Here is a 22,089-nt window from a genome sequence, read left to right as displayed (position 1 = left end):
ATTTGTTTAAATTACACTTTGATTTCTTTTAACTTCAGTTCACCTGCCTTCAATGTATTTACATATTCTAATTACATATAATACACTCGTTCTGATGTTAGTAATTATTGATTATGGATTAAAAAATGTATAAATCACATTGTAATATAGTAGTCGAATGCGCACGTGTTGGAAAATCAATTAGTTTGAGGAGGACAGGACGTGTTCGACATGCTGGCAAATATTCACATTTAGTCTTTGACATCAGAGAGAGGAAAACATTTTTATACAACAGGAAATGAGTTGAAAATACGTCTTCTTTTGCTGGGAAAGCTGCAATGGTACGAATGGTATGATGCCACAGGAGGCCAGTGTACAGCTGTTTCCATGATGTTTTAATGCTGCCGTCTTCTGCCACTAGAGCGCAGTAGTCATCCACTTCATCCACAGCATGACTCCTCAGTTTCATTTGAATTTCATTTGCATGGAGTGCTTCTCACTTTGCCCATATTTTACAATAAATTAGACTCTCACCCAGCAGGTCTATCAATTCTCTGTTCCTCATGATAATCCCACTGAAGTTCCTCCGGCAAACGCTGCCCGCTGTTGCACATCATCAGCTCCACCCGTCCCGTCGCTGCCGTACAGCACAGTGAGTTTTTCAAGTAACATCCACTCTCAGACTCTAATGATGCTGATGGAGGAGGAGGCTCTGTGGAGCTGAGACAGAAGCAAACAGTGAGATGGGGGCTGTGTGCACAAACACATGAGTCACAAACAGAAAGAGACAGAGGGTCACATACATGAACATGACTCAGAAACATCAGGAAGGCAGAGACTCAGACTCACGTGCACCCACACGTGCCTTAATGCACTCCATATATAATATCTGTCAAAGATTTATTATCTAATCAATGAGCTGCTCCACTCGTGCGTGTGTGTGTGTGTGTGTGTGTGTGCATGTGCGTGTCAGCTTTGAGGTTCAGTTCTCACTCACAGTGTTTTGGCTGAAAAATTAAAAATAACTGACTGTGGGGAGGCTGAGGAGACACTCGTTATCAAGGCAACCAGACATGAAATGAATCGTGTTTTGCACGTTGGGTTTCGTTGTTGCTTTCAACTTATCTCTGCCCTGGGGCGACATGTGCCAACAACAGGGTTTTTGTTTTTAGAGATCCTGCCGCTAAAACTGCACAAGAAACAGTTTTTTTAAATTAATATGCAGTCATGCCATATGAGTGAACTCGCAACATATGAAAAATTATTACAAACTTTAGTTTAAATGTGTCAGGTGTGTATAAAATTATGCACAAGATACAAGAAACATTTACATTTAACAGAAAACTACTGTCTAAAAAAGTAGCCCGAGGTTATATTTTGTTATTAAGATATATTTGTATAAAACTCAGTGACTGCTTGCTGATTGCTTCCAAAAACAATATGAAATGAAGCTATTTTAAATTTGGACCTGCAAGCAGAAATAATCTGCAAACATGTCATGGAGAACAACAACGTTCCGACTTTCTTCCTTCCATTTCTTAAAAAAATGATACGTCAGTCGTCTTAAGAGAACCGAGTGATTGCTGTGCTGCACCACTGATGTTTCATCACTTGTATTTGGACACAGATCGACCTTGTCAGATTGCTCACTCTTACAAAGATGCACAGCAACAAACCCAAAAAGCGTTTGCAGCTAGCTCTCTGTTTCCAGCCTGGTTGTTTTATATTTAGCCATGATGGCAGCAGCTCTGGTTGCTAGGAGATCTCTGATGCGACTACAAAAGCCCTTCAGAGGAAACAAAACACTCCTGGCAGCCAAGAATGATCATGTATTATATAGAGCTATGCTGCAGCTAAACAAAAGCTATGGAGAAGAGGAAGAAGTTTTCTAAATGAAGCTCAGCGCTCGGAGGAGAAATGAGTCACCCTGCTGCTGCGAACGGCTCCGTTGTGGTAGATGGGTGAGCTGCCGGCTGAAGCGTTGTAGTAGGAGGAAGTGGCGCGGACCAGCGGCCTCTTGGCTTTCTCCTTGGTGCCATTGGAGTCGTTGTCTTTGATGATGTCATACTGTCGGCAGAACAGGGCGATGACGGCTGAGGAGGACGAGATAGTAAAAGCAAAGTCAAACACATGAGGGAAAAGCAAAGAGCATCTTCATCTGCATGTGGACGTTATCACACCTACATTCAGTTTACTCATCGACGGGCTGCTGAACAGGCCCAGGAAGACTACTACAGACACACAGCATGACCACAGACACACAACATGACCACAGAGAGACACACAGCATGACCACAGAGAGACACACAGCATGACCACAGACACACAACATGACCACAGAGAGACACACAACATGACCACAGACACACAACATGACCACAGAGAGACACACAGCATGACCACAGACACACAACATGACCACAGAGAGACACACAACATGACCACAGAGAGACACACAACATGACCACAGTGACATCTCATTGAATCTGTGGGTCTTGCCCTTATGTAGGAGGGGTGGGGTGTGGGGGCTTTTACATCTCTGTGCCCAGGGACACGTTGTCTTCTCATAATCTGTCTCTGAGAATACTCCAAATACATCCTTACTTACACACTGTGGAGCACACACACACACACACACATCCAGGCTGACCTGCCCACAGCAGCAGCACGGTGGTGATAATGAGCAGCTCTCCTGTCTGCAGGTGTGGCGTCATACCCAGACCTTCCATCGCCGGTTCATCTGAGGACACATGAGGATTCAGCTCCGTCACATTTAGAATGATTATCATGATCGTGATAACTTATTTTCTGAAAACGAGTGTCTACATATGTGTGTGTGTGTGTGTGTATTTATTTACGGTGGTCCAGGACTCCGGCTGGATAATGGTCACTCCTCTCCAGAGTCCTGAAGTGGACGGCGCGGCTGGGTTGGCTGTCACCGTGAGGGCCGACGGACTGCACCTAAATCCAGCCAACAAAAGGTGAGAACATCCAGTTCTCCTCATACTCTTAAGGAAATAATGAAGGAGCCATATCATCACACTGCTCGGAAAATACTGGGTACATTCCCAGCCAGTCATTAATGGAGGATGACATTATGTAACGGTGAGAAGAAAGTGGCTGGCGAGGGTGTATTTAGCGAGCAAATGGTGCTTAGGTTCTTGGCCGGGATCCTGAATGATCACTGGAGGACGGATGGTACTGTAAATGTAGACGCAGAGTGAAAGATAAGAGAGGGAAAACAGATTAGACTGAAAATCCATCACAAATGAAGGTACTTTCAAGAAATAAGTTTTTCATGGTGTATTTCTCATTCAGAGATATTTCTGGCAGCGACAGGAGTTGGTCACAGTGAATATGAAGTTCAACAGTCACACAGGGAGAGAAATCCACCACAGAGCAACAATTACATCCACAAGAGGTCTCGCAGTGCTGCAGACTCCGCTGTCTCCACCTACACATTGAACCTGGGGGTTGAATTCAGCAGGTTTTCTGTGGAGGCAGCTGTGCAAGTCATTCTGGGAAAATAACGAATGTGGGTACCATGCAGAAGTTAATTACATCATTTCATTACAATATAAGTCATTGAATTCATCTGAAAGGATCCAAAAGATTTTTCTACTTGGAAAGTTTCAGGTTTGATCTGAGCCGACAGAGAAAGACAGATTCTCCTTTTTTTACTTCCCTCTCCGCTACAGGAAGGTCAGAGGTCGAATTCCAGCCCCCCTGATGCTGGCGAGGATCCAGTGCTTTGCTCAATGACACTTCTGCAGGGCATATGCTTGCTGACGAGCTTATTTAACCGAGTCCTCCAAGTGAAGGACAATCTGTGTCGGTCTATTAAGCCATAATGGATTATAAAGTTTAATAGAGTCATGATAATGGAGTCGCATTAAACACTCCTCCTTCAGAGAGGAGATGTAGTTTGTGCTGGCTTTTGATTGAAGCCAAGAAGACGTGTCATAAAGACAGTGTTGCCACCGTATGCTAATTATACGCCGAGAGGAGGTTAATAAAAGTAAGAGTTCATTTCTGAAATGCCATTTATTATCAGTGAAGTTCCTCGATCGAAGCTGCCCCCACAGACATCTGTGACTCATCTGCAGATTTCCTTTTTTACATTTTTACAAGTCTGACAAAAAAACAACAACTCTAAACTCAACTCCCCTTGTTAGCTGTTTCCAGATCTTTCAACCGCATTGTCATGGTCATCCGCAGAGGATGTATCTCGCCCAGTTATCATGAGGACGTGATACGTTTTCGCATGATTCTCACACCTGTTATCACATGACTGGATTTGATACTGAGCTATCTCCATGACTAACATCTGCTGAGGAAGACAGTGAAATGTGGTTGAAAGCTCAGGAAAAAAAGCTCTAATGTCAACCCTGGTTACCTTTAAAATAATTTGCATTGCATTCCAAGGTGTACACTGCTTCACATGCATAACAAAACAATACTTAACTGAACAAACACACACGACATCATATAATACACCAGAAAATAACTGAATAAATCGCTCACTTTTCATTTTCATTCACTGCAGTTTGAGAACTTGGTTCAACTGTCTGACCCCAGTCTGTGAGCAGATGAGTAGCAGTTTAGCTTTAGGCTGAACAGAGCGATAACTGCACAACACTGTGTTAAAGATTGGAAAAATAATAACAGAATCTCTGTGGTTCCTGAGAAAGTAAATATGTTGTTGTGCATTGCTACTCAGAGTTGAATACATAAATATTTGTAGGAGGAAACGTGTTGAATCTGCGACACTGGGATCATCTTTAGTGCCAAACAAAGACAAGAGTGTAGCATCGTCTGAAAACGATGAACTTGAAATATTAGGACCCTGAGGTCGTCCTGAGCACCACAGAGGGAGACGAAGATCAAATCGTCTCTGCAAGAAAGAGAGCACCAGCTGTAGTTCCAGGCTCCTCTACTGTAAGTGTAAGTATCAATGTGACAACAGCATCATCTGTGCTACTATTTCGTTTATGTGCAACCTGGTAAGTGTCCAGTTTGCCACCCACAGGCCTGGCGAGCTGCTGGACCACAATTCTTTCTCATCACAACAGCACAATAATCACTGGGTTACATTATTGCAGCGTTTTTGAAGACAAGCAAGAACATCTGTGTGTGTGTGTGTGTGTGTGTGTGTGTGTGTGTGTGCATCTCACCTGGACACTGTAGTGCGTGTCCTCGTCCAGGTCCCACAGCACGCACCAGCGGCTGGACGTGTTCACCTCTCGGATGGAGCGCTGCATCAGGCCGTCCTGCCTCTGGAGACGGGACACATGTGCAGATACATGAGGAGGGCAACATGCCACCTGGTGGACGCTTACGCACACTTACGCCAAGCAATGTGGACACATGAATATGCACACTCATGCACTCAATTAGCATGTAAATGACAGGAATTTAAATAAAAACTTTGGAACTAATCATTGTATTTAATTCACAACTGAAAACTGCCTTGAAAACAGGTCAAATCCAGGTCTGTATTCAAGAAAACCTCACCAGTCATCAGGTCTAATTTAATAGAAAAAATAACTAGCTGCATTATTTCACTACATACAGATGTTACAAATGCAAATACAGCCCGAGCGCTAACAGGCAATTTCACCTCATATAAATTCAGCTCAAACACTCACTGTCCCACTGGAGGAAATTAGGTCTGCAGGCAAGGTAACGCCAGCAATCATGGTTTGGAGGAAACAGACAAAGTGTCATGTACGGACGCAGATACTCTGCCAGTGCAAAAAGCAGCTTTTACCACAGAATAAGTGTTTAACTGTCACTCAACCACTGGCTTTGAATTGAGGATGATTCACAATATCAGAGTTCAATTGAAAACACAATAAAAAAAAAAACCTCTAGGTTCTAATCTAACAGCAGCTCAGAGTTGAAACGATTTACACAGCGTGAATAGCGTCTAAAATCCACAACCTTGGCTTCTGATGTTGTGACACTGAGGTGTAAAGGGGTTAACAGCCGCAGGGCGAGAACTCCATTAAGCCTCACAAACTGCTCTTCCCACTGGATTAAAGTAAAGTTTAGTTTAGAAGGAGACACAAGTTTCCCAGTGAGTAAATGTGGCCATAAAGCACTAAAAGCTGAGGAGAAGTCAATAAAGAGGAGGCTGGCAGGACGCTCCGGGCCCTCCAGATGTCTGAATCAGACACTCAGCACAGTCAGAGCCGTGTCCTCTGCTCCTCTGGCAGCGCCGCCGGCAACGGGTCAGCGAGGAAGGTTTTACCGGGAACAAAACACAAGATATTTTCTGGGGGGTTAAAAGGATTGTTAATCAGTGCCGGTGACTCAACGGTGATTCTGCAAGATTCTCAGAGTTTGGAACAAAAACCAGACAAATCCATCAAAATCTGAACACGATGGTTTATGGACTTTCCTGTATTCTACTGTTTACATCTTACATTTCACACCCCGATGCTGCTGCACAGTAACTATCACAGTGAATACTACAGAAACTACTGTGCGATTAGTCCCCTACACCCACCTGAGAGGCAAAAAATAAAGACTGTAAGGCACTTCCTGCTGCTCTTTAACAGCTGTGAGCGCTTTGTAATAATTCAAGGCAACATTTCATTTGTGTTAAACTTCGTCTACAGAGCTGCTTCTTCAACATTTTCTTTAAAACTTTCAAGCGTCAAACGACAAGAGGAAACGGTTCTGTGGTGATTATTCCTCAAAGTGTAAAAGTGGAGGAGGCACAATAGGAGTTTTTCACTTGGACAGATTCATTGTAGCGTGGCGGCTGATGGATCATCTGAGGCCAACCGATGCTTTTTTTTAAAAAAAAAAAAAAGTCTCAGCGAGGACAGAGGAGGCGCGTTGTCACGCTCAAGGTGACCTCAGTGAAATGTTCCCTGTGTGACGAGCAACCCTGGAGCACACAGGTGAAGACTAAGTGTGGTTATGCAACTGTTTTCAGGTCAGGACAGAAGTCAGCCGTTCAGTGTATATCAGCAGTTTCTTCTAGCAGCAGGAAAAACATACTTTAAAAACTATCTGCAGACCTGGGTGGATTTATTTCACCGACCTCCATCCACAGATATGAATTAATCATCAATTAACCTTGTGTCTGCGACAGTTTGGGATTTATGAATCAGAAAAAGGATTATTAGGAGTTTCATATATACATCTTGAATTGGGTTACTTCCTGTGTGTGTGTGTGTGTGTGTGTGTGTGTGTGTGTGTGAGTTGCATAATGCGTGGATCTCAGCAGCTGGCGCTCTGGGAGTTGGTGCAACTTCAGATGAGTGAAGCAACTCAGATTCACTCGCCCTGTTTCTCCTTCACAAACAGAAGCCTCAGCTCGTTACTGAAAGACACAGTGTGCGAAATAATCTCCTAAAGCAGCAGAGGCCTGTATGTGGATCCAAATCACATGCAGCTAAAGCTCGACGCTGAACCTCTGCTGCTTGTTTTTAAAAAACAGAGGTGGATGGAGGTAAGCTTGATTGACAGGAGGCAGCGGAACTCTATATAAATGCATTTCCTGGGATTTGTTGCCCTTTTGTGCAGAGAGCAACTTTTGATGACTAACACTAGAGCTCAGTAGATAGATAAAACTGCATGCATCTACCTGCTCCCATCACCTCCCCTATTAATATTTGAGAGGGTTTTTACATAAGTGCTTTCTGAGGTTATGGCAGGAGATGTTTTACATCCCCATCCCTCTGTTTTTTGAGAAGATGCCACAAGGTTGATGGATTCTGAGTCAGACGTGAGGCGACTTTAAGAGGAAAAAAAAAAAAAAAAACACGGAGTTGCTTGGCATGGCCACCGCTGTGGATGTTCCTCCGGTGCGAGACGAGTCCCGGCCAAATAATTTCCACTAATGGAGACAACTCCCACTCAGAGCTCGGCTAATGTCTGATTCTCCTTTTGCCAAACCGTGGGTGGTAAAAACTGATTAGAGTGAGCCGAGGTTTCAGGAGAACAAAACGTGGTGATTTATGAGCAGAATTAATGTGAAATGTCTATTACAGCAATGCAACAGGGGGCACTTGTACTCCAGGGGGGCACTTTCTGTTTAGTTGTAAAGAAGCTCAACTTATTAGAAGAAATTTGAATTGATTAGAAAAAAAAAAACTCCATAAAGAGTGAACTGAAACACCTGTGTTGCAGTTGGAAGTGTACGAAAACCAGTTAGCAAGACAGCAAATTACACCATTCCCACTTTCTAAGAATTATATTTCAATTCAAGTGTTTCCATTATAAACTTTACTCTGCTTTTTCCTGCTAATTGGATACTCAGAAAGCCGCACGCCTTCCTTTGGCTGGAAATCTGTAATCAGGAGATTTGTTTTTTTTATTATTGCTCCAAGTCCCAACGTGAAGCAGCAGCCGGCCTCGACATTCACAGGCTTCTCCAGTTCAGTGTTTATGAGCACATTCCCCTGGCATTTCCAGACTTTTTTCTTTTTAAGGAGACACACTGGACCCATCGCGAGTCAAAGTGTCTCACAACGAAAATGCTGACTGTCTACCTGCCTCGTGAGTGACACAGCGTTTTAAAAACCCCTGCAGACAACAGCAAGAAGAAGAAGGGAAAAAAAAAGAAAGGAGATGAATCCACTCCAAGAAAAAAAGCCAGGTCACAAAAAAAAAAAAACATAATTCAGCTCTGAATAAAGTTTCTGGCCCTGAACATGGCAGAGAGCCAACGTTTCTGGGCAATTTATTTATAATTTATATCCCTTCAATTTGTAGCCCTGCAAAATTAATTGGCCTTCAACCAAACGAGAGCGCGGGGGGAAAAAAGGTTAGATCAGGGTAAATTTGATGTGAGGCAGATTGACTGAGTTTAATGGGGAGGCTGAGAAATTATTTTTCAAGCTTTTTGAGGATTAAACCAATTAAGAAAAATCAATCTTTGAGCTCACATGCCATGCAGTAACACACACACACACACACACACAGTGATGGTACAAGGCTACTGTACTGTACCTGCTGTGAGATGGCGTATCCAATGACAGTATCTCCCTGAGGGACGTTCCAGGTCACCATGGCCGAGTGCGCCCTCAGCTGGGTCACCGATACATTCACTGGGGCTGCTGGCACAGCTGTTAAAACACACACACACACACACGCACACACACGAACACACACACACACACACATTAGTTGTTTGGGACGGTCAAGAGCCCCCACGTCTAGTTTGCAGAGCGTTCTTGTCCTGCTGCAGCCTTTCAAAATAAGAGTTGTATAAAAACTTTTTTTAAATAGCCACATAAAACACAATGTGTCCAAAAGTATACAGACACCCGAACCTCATATCTCTGTGCTTATGATTACTAATCATGTTTCTGAGATCAAACTCTGCTACAGTTCCCGAAAATGCACTAAATGGCCAAAAGTATGTGGACATGCCAACATGTGACTAGTGAGATCCCATACCAGAACCAGGAACAGTAATGCGACGTGATAACAAGGCCAGATTTTGGAGCCTGGCTGCAGGGACTTGATGAGGCCAAGTTCACAGTCCAGTTCGTCCTAAAGCTGTCGGACGTGGGCTGACGTCAGCGCCAAGTCCTTCCACGCCAAAGTGGAAAAAAACATTTCCCTATTTATTGGCAGAAACATCAGTTTCCTGAAGCGTTGAACTGACCTTTTATTGAAACTAAGGGTCCCAGCCAACGCAATGAAAACCAGACAGACTTTTGGCAATACAGTGTGTCTGCATACAAAACCAGCTGGACCAAAAACTTAATTGATTACACCTCACAAATCACAATTTTATTGTTCATGGTTTCACCAAAATAGAAGTAAAACTCCTCCCTTCAGAGTCAGAACTTGAAGTCATTGCATCAACAATCTGTTACTTCTCCTGAGGATGATTATACAAGATCTCACTCTTTATTTCTCTCAGGCAAATTAATACATTAAAGATGAAAATACTCACATGAATAATGCACATCAGTCCCCTGGTCTCTCCTAAGACTGTTCTAAGTTTAACAGTATTTCTCTTCTTTGTTATTTAGCATTTTCTTTTACTTATTATTTTCATCTATACATGTTGCTGTTGCATTCTAATGTGAAGCACATAAAGTTTAGTTGAAAATTCTTCACTAAATGACATAACCTTGGTGAATCTATATATGAGTGAGTCATTGCAGTGTCCTGCTCTCAAGCTGGACGTCCTGATGTCCCTTTTTTTGTTTCTTTGTTGTTTTTTTTTTGTTTTTTTTTTGGGGGGGGTGTGTGAGTTTCTATCACGGGCCTGTCCAAGTGTCCTTGAGCAAGACAGTGGTGAGGATGGCTTCCCTGCTTCACTGTGATTGGCTGTGGATGAAAGTGTCAACTACATGGCTAAAATGGAAATGTATGGTCATGTGGCAAAGGATCACACACACACACACACACACACACACACACACACACACACACACACACACACACACACACACACACACACTGTACTGGCACACTTGAAGGCTCATGTTAATGATTCTCTGGGGGCAGGTTGAAAATGATGGAAAATCCTAAGTGTTGGCTGAGAGAGTGTGAGATTTTTTATCTCTAAATCATCAGTAAAGCCGTGACGTCCACTGAGACGGAGGGAAAACCAAGGTAAATTCTTCTTTATGGAGGTAAACAGCAAGTATTATGAGGGAAGAGAAGAAGGAAAAAGGGAAGGAGAGAAGTGAAAAACAGACTAAATAAAAGGGACAGGAAGGTAAACATCTGGAAGAAAGAAGCAAAGAAAGAGAGTGAAAGAAAAAAAGGTGAAAGAAAGAGGAAGGCACAGAGAAAGACTGAAAGGTCTAAAGCTTGAAAAATACACAAAAAAGAAAGAAAGAAAAGAAAAAAAGACAGAAACACACAAGATAAAACAAAGAGTTGAAATGAGATGGAAGTAAAAAAACAACAAAGACAAACAAAGAAACAAAGACAAAACAAGACAGAAACACAGAAAAACAAAACGGAGACAAAAAGAAATAAAGAAAGAAAAAACACAAAGAAAGACGCAGAAACCCAGGAAGGAAAGGAAGGAAGGGAAGAAATGAACAAGCATCCTGCAGCCTCCTGGTGATGATATAACATCTAATGGAATCAATAACTGGATTTTTACTGCGAGTCAGGAAGTATTGATGACTTCACTTCATCCACTCCAACTTCTTTTTCTTTCTCTTTTTTTTTTTAATGCAGGACAAGAATAGCACTCTTCATTTCTCATCAATTTGTCGGCTGCAGAAAGCAATTAATATGAGCTCACTGGAGGAGTGTGGTGTGTGTTTGTGTGCTTCTGTGTGTGTGTGTGTGGGGTTAAAAGGAAAACACCATCAGAAGTGAAGAGCAGCCAATTAAAATCAAGGCTAAAGCAGCACATTTAAATGCTGAGGTTTTGCATTATGTTATTTGTTATTGAAGTCGCAGTGAAATTTGGATAGAAAGAATAAGAGGTTAGGGGTGAGGGCCGGCGTCGCTGGCTCACTTCCTGTTATGGAACCAAATTGTGTTAATAAAAACAATCATCTCGCAAAGTTTGTAGAGCTAATTATCCACTGTTTCACACCGCTTTATTCACTGGCCTTTTTTAGCTTGCTAACCTTTTAGTCCGTCATGTTCAGAATTGTATATTTGCTCCTTTAATATGTTATTTTCTTGTTTTTGCTAGCGTGTTTACATGTTCTGTTTATTTACTACGTACATTATACATTTGTTTTATTTGCTTGTATTTCTTTTAATTGTCCTTTGTACAGCACTGTGGTCAGCTCACGTTGCGTTCAAATGTGCTCTAGGAATAAAGTTGACTTGATGACAACAGCCAACGCTCAAATCAACAACACTGACTTTATGGATTATTTCAAGAGGCTGCAAATACAGTAGATATTGCATCAATTAAGTTAAAGCATCAGGTGGAACTAAAAATTCACACCCCCTTGAGAACACTGCAGGGGGCGCTCTCACTGCAGATAAGCAGATCCAAACGAACAGCAAGGATACTGAAATCATACATCTGGCTTTGAGGGAATATTCTAGTTATTTTATTGTGTTTTATTATTATTATTATTATTTTAATTTATCCTTCACAGCATCACTGTGTTTTTTCACTGTCTTCTGAACCTTGTTTGTAGCAGAGGAAATCAAAAGAAAAATCACAGTATCACCTCTCCCTTTGCTGTAAAAAAAAAAAAAAAAAAAAAAGGCTCATTTCCAGGCCGCTGGAGGTGACAGCAGTGACACCAGCTCTCCAAATGTTTGGTGACAGACTGAAAAAAGAAGAAGAAAAAAAAAAAAATCAGTCCAATTTCAAAGTGAAACCATCCAGTGAGGCTCCGTGGAGTATGACCGTGAATGTCAAGCTCTATCTCGGGCTAACAAGCTAAACACAGCTCATTATGCAAGCCAGACTTCCCCCGCTCCCCGCAGGACTCACCGGCCCGGCTGCCAGGAGTGAATCCACACACTCTCTTAACTTCAACAAACGCACAAATCAATCTGTGACAGTGAGTTTCTTCAGTCTGGCATATATGTTTCAGCTCTCACTTCCTACATTTCCCAGAATGCCCCATCACAGCTGACAGGGAAGGATCACAAACCAGCGTGTGTAGGTGGAGTGAATGAAGCAGCACAGCCAGAGTAAGAAGGTGGGAGTTTTTTTCAGTTGAGAAAAAGCAGCATTTGCGTGTCAACCCAACCTGTCCTGTGGCTGCAATGCATTCTGGTCTATTTCCAGATCCCGTGGGAGTAAAAATTGGCCATTGCTCTCTGATAAATTCCTCCCTGTGTAATTACTGAAGGTCTGTGGTGAACAGCGGCTGTACGAAGAAGCTCCTGCTCTTTGATTCAGAGGACATGATGTTTGCAGCTGCATTTTTTACATTTCGTCATCTTCTAAGATTAAACCGGTCAAAAGTATGAGGACACCCAAACATTACACCCACATCTTACTAATATAAATTATTCAAGTTATATCATTTAGAAGTTCCCTGTATTTCACATTTCTGTCGACTGAATTCATCACTACTCTCCTCCACCTACTGAAAACAGTCAGCCACAATGTGAGAGCACATTCACTGAGAAACGCTGGAGACTCTATTCAAGGGAGAGATGTCAAAGTCTGTCCAAAAAGTCCCCAGGTGGTTTCTTTTTTTTTTTTTTTTGGGGAAAGCTGGAGACTAGCTGAAATCAAAAGACCAGACAAGCCACACGTACAGATTTTTTCCACCAACGATGCACAGATTTAGCCTTCGACAGTCGGGACGAACACAAACCTGTGTGACAGCACACTGGAAGTTCTGGTGGTAGACGACCCTACAAAACAGCAATTTCTGTGTTTTTGTAGCAAAACAAACATGGACAGCAACTGGCAGAACACACTTTATATATACATATATATATATATATATACAGTATGATTTACTCTGAAAAAGCCAAAAAAGAAAGAGGATAAAAGCTCAGAGTTTGCGTGAGATCCCAGATGGAGAGCCGTGGGAAACGTGGTCCGTCGGGCGATGCACAAGTGATGTCATCAGTCGACAATAACAAAAATGACTAAAACTATCTTTATGGATCTGAAGATTTAAGATCAGCGTCTTTACATATCACACACTACAGGACTGAACTGAACCTGACTGGAACCTGGTCCGATCAGCTGTCACGCTCAGATCAGATTCATGGCCAGAAGATTTTGGCATCTGAAAAGCCTCTAGACTCATGGATCTGTTACTCCAACTGGACTTGTTGTATTTCATGTTTCACTGGTACCTGAACTAACCACAGCCCACCAACGCAGCTCCTTGTGTTGTTGTAACGCAGGGCTCGATGCCTGCTAACACAAGCCAAAAAATGTACTTTAATTTCTGTCTAAATGCATCTTTTGTGTTGAGGCCGGTTCCATTTCTCTCTGGACCTGGCTTTATCTTTGTGCACTGAGGCTCTGACAGCAAAGGATCCTCCCTATACTGTATCCACATTCAGTGTCCACATACTTTTGGTCATGATGCCACAGGAGGATTTTTTCCTTCACCCAGGGAGGAGAGTGAGGGACTTGCAGACATTCAGAAAACAAACATGTATATGTAATAAAAACATGCACAGAAAGCCCATCCTCCACCTCCACCAACACACTCCACTGAGAAAAACACATTGGAGACCATGTTCACTTGTCTCTTCCAATGACAGCCAAGATTCCCCCGAACTCCCATCACGTTACGGCTGCTAAATCCCAACCGCTTTAATCTGCCAGGGCTGCGACGGGAGTGCACACACACTGAATAGACTTCTGCAATTACATTATACACACCGGGAGAGGAGATGAGAGGGGAGGCTTAGATAGAGTCAGGAAGAGAGATGGAGATGAGAGGGAAAGACAGTGCAGAGAGAGGGGGATGAAAGATGACAGGAATATGACAGAGCGAGGGATGATCGAGTCAGGAGGACGGAGAGAGCGAGAAGGGGGAGAGCAATTATCTCGGGCAGATATCAAGAGATGGCGAGTGAATTTTCAATCTTTTGGTTTTGAGAGAAAAGACGGACGAAGGGCAAAGTGAGATGGATGGACTGAGAGGGAGGAAAAAAAAAAAAAGATCAATGATGGAGGGACTGGTAAGAAAGAGCGAGCGATGGAGAGATGGTGGAGGGAAAACAGGGAGTAGGAGGAGGAGCAGAATGTGGATATTGATTAAATGATGAAATATAGCAGTTCAGGTGGATGTAGCAGCACATAGACACTGTTTCTTCATGTCCTTGTTTGTCCTTCATGTTTTAGGCCAGTTTGTGCATTTTATTTATTTATGTCCATTCATAATTATTTAAACATGTTATGATGCATTCAGCTGCTATACTAGTTTTAAAATAAGCCAAATTTAAAGTTTTATTTTTAACAGTTATATATATATATATTATATGAACTTCCTACATACACAGGCAATAAACACACAAACCACTGACATAAACATAACATACCTCAACTGTGCCCATCCATCTTCCCCCAACCCATAACCATAAAAGCTGGGTCACTCTATAACTCATATTTCCCATGCATGCTGATTAAGGATTTATTTTTCACCAGTAATCAATGACTTTTAGTATGAACAGATGACTTATTGCCCATAAATTTGATTTCATATTTCCAGAAATGTGTCTGTTGTCGTATTTTTCCATCGCCAAAGTAACAGGAATGGTCTCTTAGCTACCAGGTAACAGTTAGAGCATCTGCTTTTTTCCCCCTTAAAGTAGAAAAGGTTTGTGCTGAGGAGCTGGACCAGTTAACTGTTCGGGACATCACTGAAGTTTCAGTGCAGCAGGAGACACTGAAGTAAGCACTAAATCTGTTCAACAAGGCGAAGTACAAGGAGATCAGATAAAGAAGTGCACCAGAAAGTGCGTAGTAAGTGCCACTTAGGCATGTTAGGGAGATGAGTCTTCAAGAGATTGTTGAAGATAGAGAGGGATGCCCCGGCTTGTTCCACCGTCAGGGAACCACAGACCAGAATAGTCTGGACTGAGATTGCCTCATGTAGAGGGATGGCAGTGCCTTCCCCAAGCAATCCCATCATCTTGGCTGTAAATGTAATAAACTAAAGCATTATTTAAAGGCAACGTTTAGAGTTTTTCTTCTGCAGCAAACAATAGCTCTTCCACTATGAAGCAACAGGGACTTGTTTTTCCATCAGACAGCAATTTTGGGGGTTTTCAGTGATGTCTAAAACTGCATCATCTTATAGACTGGAAAAGCACAATTTCAACAAATGCTTTGTGGAGCTGGCTTCTTGGATTGGAGACAGGATTGGTTCTGCTGTGCAGCAGACTGGGAAAACCATTTCTGGAAAATTTGCTTCACAGACCTTTAGAGATTAGAACCGTGAAAAGGTCAAGCACTGTCTGAACTCCTTCAGAAACAGTCCAAAAGACCATAAATGACTAAAACTGCCAATTTTCAAAGTGCTGCATCTCTGATCTTCAAAGCTCTCTCTTCAAACAAACAAGGCTTTAGTGTGGCTTCGTCTATTTCTTGAAAAAGCTGTAGGTGATAAAAGAATGACTTACAAAGAACATGAGACAATCAGAATCAGAGCTGTTTTAGGTCATTAGTGGTCCTTCTTATAAAATCTCCAATCAAATTATATCATTAGCAAATTAAATAATACAAAACATTAGTAATTTAAGAATGTTTTTGTGTTTTATTTAATTTAGGCAAATTTCTGACATTTTTGAGATGCTGTGATTCCTCTCATTTTGTCTTTGTAAGAGCTGTCGACACTTACTCTCTAGAAGAAGAAGAAGCTGCACTGGGAACAGGTGGCAGAATTTTCAAGGCTGAATATAAAACCAAATCTTTATCACACTTTTAGCACTAAGGTAAAACGATCATTCGAAGAAGAAGAGGGGAGCAGCCCGGATGTGTTCGCTTTCGAGGATTTCCTCATGTTTCTGTCTTTATTTTGTCCTCACACGTTCACAAACCCACAGATGCATATGCGCACACACACACACACACACACACACACACACACACACACACACACACACACACACACACACACACACACATGCAGTGGGTTATAATCTTTCCACACAATGCTCTGTTCATGTATTGTACAACGAGACGGACAAAAGCTTCCACCAAAACGTACATTTTATTGTCAAACCTGAGAGTGTGTTTCTCTGAGCTCCTAGCAACACAACGACGACGGCGCCTCCGCCACCACAAAAACAAAAACAAGCCTTGTGACAGCCGTTGTTTACATCGCTGCTGCTGGAGTACAGTAGCCCGTGACGTACGGCCGCAGCCGGACGGGCGGCTGTAAATCACAGCAAAGTAACAGTTTGCTGATAGACTCAGACAGCCTAATCTGGCTAATGGCTCCCTACCTCTCTGTGATGGATGGGTGTCTCTGCAGGAGTGTGCGCTCTTGATACAGCGACAACCTGTGCATGCTGATTAAGATAGAGTGTGATCATTGACGGATTATGAGACAATGGACCCCTGGGTATAGATGCCCCCCCCCCCCCACCCCCATCTTTCCCACAAAGGAGCAAGACCCCAACAGACTGAAAGACACACAAAATGGTGCATTGTTTGTAGTCCTTTTGCCTCTTTGTTGTCGTTTTATGATTCTTTGTGGTTGTTTTGAGTCTCTATATGGTTGATTTGCTTCTCTTAGCAATCGTTTTGGGTCTCTTTACAGTTTCGTGTCTCTTTGTGGTTGTTTGTTTCTATTTTTTAGCCATTTAAAGTCTCACTGTAGTTGCGTTGCGTCTCTTTGATTGACTGTCCACGCAGAAATGTTAACATGATGCCCCCTGACCCCTCAGGCCTGTTCAGTAATCCCTGCATGAGTCTGATTATAAAAAGGTATGTTTATACAAATTCTTGTGTAGCCTGCAGTGAGTCAACTGAAAGTTGCTAACCATATTTTTTGAACTGGACCCAAACGTCAGCAATTAGATGAAAACTTTAATTTGCTCTTGGCCGGAGAAGTTGAGTCATGTCCCACAAGAACACATTAGACTGAGTCTGCTGAATCTTTGAGCAGAAAAATGGCAGTGATGCTGCAAAACTGAAACAACCCAGGTAGAGGAGGGACCCGAGAGTCACTTAAGGTTGCCAGAGAAAATCTGAGCGAGCAGAGAGAATAAATAAGGACAATCAACAGTGAGCAGAGAGCAGTGATGTGAGGCCGGGCAGGGCAGAGAGAGAGAGAGAGAGCCTTCCCTGCATGAATAAGGAAACACTTTGCCCTGCTCCCTTTCAATAAAGACCTCCTGTGGCCGCGGCCACTGCATTTTTATGATCCCCTACATGCTGCAAATGTTCAGCTTTCTTCTTTGAGCTGCTTTCCAAAAATCACTGTTGCATTTTCAGGCTGAAAACTGTGAATAGCTTTTCGTCTCATTCTAAGGGCGAGATGCAACATAGGAAAACACAGTCTGAGTCCAACCGGATCCTGCTACTGTCTGAGAAAACTTTGTCTCCTTGAGCGTCTCAATTCAAGGTCCAATGGCACACGCCAGATGTGCAGGACAGAAAGTTGTTGTAGTCCATATAAAGTAGCAGGGAGTTACATTTTAAATGTCACCATGAACCACAAAACTACAAATCCAGTCAAGGGCCCTTCTCCCTCGTTTCCACTGTCCAATAAAGACATAAAATTCAAAAATTCTAAAGATTTATTGATGTTTAAGTTGCCTTTTTTCTGAGCACTTCAAGGACTCATCCTTCAAAGTTGAAACTGAACTTTCATTCCTGACCTTGCAGAGGTTTCTCATATACTCTACACTTCACTGACAACTGGGCAAACTCCATCTAATGTGGCACAATCAAAAAGCTCCGTAACAGTTACTAAATGGAGCTCGTGGTGAGATTGTTTTGTCTGTCCTCCAGGTGCACACAATACATTATCAGGGGTTTCTGTGGTAATCAGAGCTGACCTCGAGTTCTTGCTGGAAAAAGACAATTCCCAAGTTAATGAATCATAAAACAAATAGCTTTTTTAGAAGCTCAAATCAGAACATGAAGTTATAATCAGCTGGCACGCCCTCATTCAGCAACGCTACCTGTTGCATCAAACTCCAGAGTCAGTCTTTTAAAATCGGATACGACTACAACCCGAACTGCTGCGTTCATCAGTCTGTTTGCTCTGCAGTTACTTTAGCTACATTTGATATTTTAACTAATGCTAATAGCGACTGAGAAAATGCTTCTTTTCTCCAGCTGGTTTTCATGAATGAAAATCCAGAGGAGGTGGCAAAGAGCAGCAGGATACAGCGGGGCTTATGAGCTCCTGTAAAGATCACATATTTAGGTCATGAGCAGAAAAGGTGAAGGCCGTGTGGGGATATATAAAGACACACTTCATTGACCAAATCAATACGGAGTATCGTAAAGGCAGATTAGCCGCCTCTTGGTATCCAGCCAAGGAGAAGCACATTGATCTGGTTCTGTTTGCCAAAGGCTGCTTTACGTAAAAACCTTGTGTAAAGGTAAAGAGAGCAGGAATCTGACCAGTGGGTCGGATGATTTACGTGCCGGTGCGTTCCCACTACAGCTAATTAAACAGGCCGGAGAGTGAGCAGGGGATTGCTTTGAGATTCCAATCCCCTGATAAACATTATATTAAGGTTTTGGCAGTTTTACGACAGCTGTTTGTCCAGGTGAAATATAAGGTGTAAATAGTGCGACAGCAAATCTCCACTCACCTCAAATCAAACAGACAAAACAATATGTGCTACTGTCACGTACTTAATGCCCTGGATAATGAAAAAGAAGCTCCATTTGACAGACACACCTGCCCTATGTTGTAGATGATGATCTTTAGTACCATCTTAAATCAGCATGGCATCCATTCATTAATACTTTGAAGGTTTTTTAGCCACTTAACATCCAGTTTTTCCCTTTTGTTCCACTTTTAGCTCCAAGTTTGTTAAAATAATCTTATTGCACACCATCTAACAGAATCTTATATTCTGCATCATCTTATTCTCTTCTCTGAACTCCATGTTTTTATGGCTTTCATGGCTGTGTCTTTAATCTTTTGATACTGATTTCCCCAGAAGTCAGCCTGACATATTTATACATTTTTAGAAACCTTTGGATTTACACTAGAATTTAAAATGAAGTCCAGAGGGTTTGAACAATGTGTGGCTGCACAGCAGGGGTTTTTGTACTGAGTGGACCACCAGCAGGTTGAAGGGATTTAACTGACTCAAAAAGACACAAATATAATAAAGAGAGATGCACTGAAAACTGGAAAATAAAGTTACTATTGTCCCTTTTTTGTCCAAAATAAAGGACGAACATTCTAATTTTCTCCTATTCATGCCATGTATTGAGAGAGATATCCAAAAATCTTGGTAAAATATGAATACGTCCATCGAAACAGAATGAGCAGCTTGGACTGGAAAACATAAAATTAGGATAAACTTACTTTTTAAATATTCGTTCTGATTTTAAGGAGGTTATTTCTCAAAAAATTGGTAAAAACAAGAAAAAAATCCTGCTTGAAGAAAAAGGGGAAGCACCTTAAAGTGATGGCTCACCTCAGAAACACCTGAATGATCAGCTGATTTAGCATTACATGCCATTTGTTGTTGTGTTATTTCTGTGAAAATTACTTTGAAATGGTCATTGCATTTTCATCAATCAGCTTATGTTTGCTCTGCTGTTCTTTACGAATTTGATGAAATAAATATTGTATTTTTCTAATGTAGTTTTGCATGTGTGCTAGTGTTTACTTGAATTTGCTTTTAGAAAGACAGGTTTCTGTATTTGGTGCCAATAAAGCACCTCTGACTGAGCTTGAATAAACAGACACAATATGTTCAAACGCAAATATTCTGGTTGAAAATCTGAATTCTTTGCATCTATTTATCATTCTGACATCACTGTTTATGAACCTAACTTTACTGTAAGATTATGAGATCAACATTAAACGTGAGAGAGGCAAAGCCACTAACTCAGAAATGGAGAGACTCACTTGCTCCGACCATTGTTTGCCAGCAGGCCAGAAGCGGCAGCAGCAGCAGCCCGAGGTCCAGGTGAGGAGACGCGGTCATAACCTCCTCTGTCTCTGCGCACACACCTCTGGCTCTTCAGCACCTCCTGCTCTTCTTTTATCCCTACTTCAACCCTCCTGCGATTTACTGGAGGTTTCCCCACAGGGTCACCGCTGTTTCCTCATCACCCTTCATCTTCATCTTCTTGTAAGGCAGGGGGCGATTTTTAGAACCTGCACAGCTTTTATTTCCAACTTGCACAAAGTAGGTCAGTAGGTATGCAGCTGCGAATTCAAATGAGCCTCTGCTGGGTGAAAATGAACGGACATTTCTCAAACCCCCCCACCCCACCTCTCCGCCCGGGTCTCAAACGCGCAGCGCTGCCTTCACAATCCCGCAGCCCGGAGAAGCTAACAGGTAGTTCGCCCCTCTCTGCCACCTGTCCTCGGCTCAGTTTGCGTCAAATGTCAGCCGGAGACGGTTTCAGCACCGCGGACAGCGCTCAGCCAGGTCCGCTGTCATTCCAGCGAAGAGGAGGGAAGGAACGGCGTTTTTATGAGATTTAAATAAATAAAAAAATATAAAGGAAAGAAAGCGAGGTTATATCTGATTGAGACGCGGGAGTGCAGAGGTGGTCCGTCACATCCACAAGGCGGCAGGATGGTCTAATCTGACAGATTATGGGAAGCCCGCAGGATCAGAAAATGTCTCTGTCTGCAGGAGCTTCGGTGGTAACTCCTCCAGCCAACCAAACACACACACACACACACACACACACACACACACACACACACACACACACACACACACACACACACACACACACACACACACACACACAGGACATCTGCACGCTGCTTCCTTCAGCGCCAACACTGACGTTACAAATCCTGTCACTACACAGAGGATGGAGGATGAAGAGGTTGGGGAGGGGTTCTCATCACTGATTTACCTGCATGTTATCAGTGACCAACACTCTGAAGAGGCATCTGTTGATTATGTCATCATCTCACTGGTTATTAAACCATTTACCAATCATTTATCCATCAGTTATTGCCAATGTAAGTAACTTCTGGGTTGCCAGATTCTGAAAAATCCTCCTCCCAGACACTTTTCTTGCCTTTCTAGCTCTTTAATTCATTAGAGAGACCTCTGTGTTTGACCACTTATCATCTGGAGAAGAGCTGCAGGACATCTGGACCAAAGTCCATTTAAAAACTGCTTGTTAGCATTCACCACTGCACTTACTTGAGTGAATATTGAATATGTAGCTATTTCACAACTCTGGAAATAATTAAATTAATCAGAGCAAGTGAGATGTCTGACAAAACAACCTTTGTCATATGGGCTGTCTTTACAAAAACAGGCACCAACACACTTGCCTTCATATCGACTGAAATGAAACTTCAATTCTCTAATTGAAACAACACAGGAATTACTTTTGTATTATTATCTAAACATTAATTATAAGAGAAGTTATCTCAGGGCACCTCTCATAAAGAGCAGGTCTTGACTGTATACTCTTTACAATATTATTCGGAGACCCAACAGTCCCATCATGACGAAGCACTTGGCGACAGCGGCTAGAAGAAACTCCTTTAAACAGGAGGAAACCATGAGCAGAATCAGTTTCATGGTGGGGGACTG

General features: G+C 42.4%; 1 protein-coding gene across 1 annotated transcript; it reads right to left on the bottom strand.

Moving 5' to 3' along the window:
* Positions 1 to 97: 97 nt before the first annotated feature.
* LOC111233252 (fibronectin type III domain-containing protein 4-like) lies at positions 98 to 20,720 on the bottom strand. Its single transcript, XM_022761028.1, has 7 exons — positions 20,424 to 20,720; positions 8,947 to 9,062; positions 5,154 to 5,255; positions 2,838 to 2,940; positions 2,630 to 2,719; positions 1,906 to 2,072; positions 98 to 699 (listed from the first exon to the last, which is right to left on the bottom strand). Exons 1-7 carry the CDS (start codon positions 20,500 to 20,502, stop codon positions 658 to 660), a joined length of 699 nt encoding a protein of 232 aa, XP_022616749.1. The 5' UTR covers positions 20,503 to 20,720; the 3' UTR covers positions 98 to 657.
* Positions 20,721 to 22,089: the final 1,369 nt, after the last annotated feature.

This window comes from Seriola dumerili, unplaced genomic scaffold, assembly GCF_002260705.1.
Source record: "Seriola dumerili isolate Sdu_G_001 unplaced genomic scaffold, Sdu_1.0 BDQW01000018.1, whole genome shotgun sequence".
NCBI classification, from domain to species: Eukaryota; Metazoa; Chordata; class Actinopteri; order Carangiformes; family Carangidae; genus Seriola; species Seriola dumerili.
Note: the sequence above shows the minus strand (reverse complement) of the source record. Positions and strands in the feature narration are given on the sequence as shown.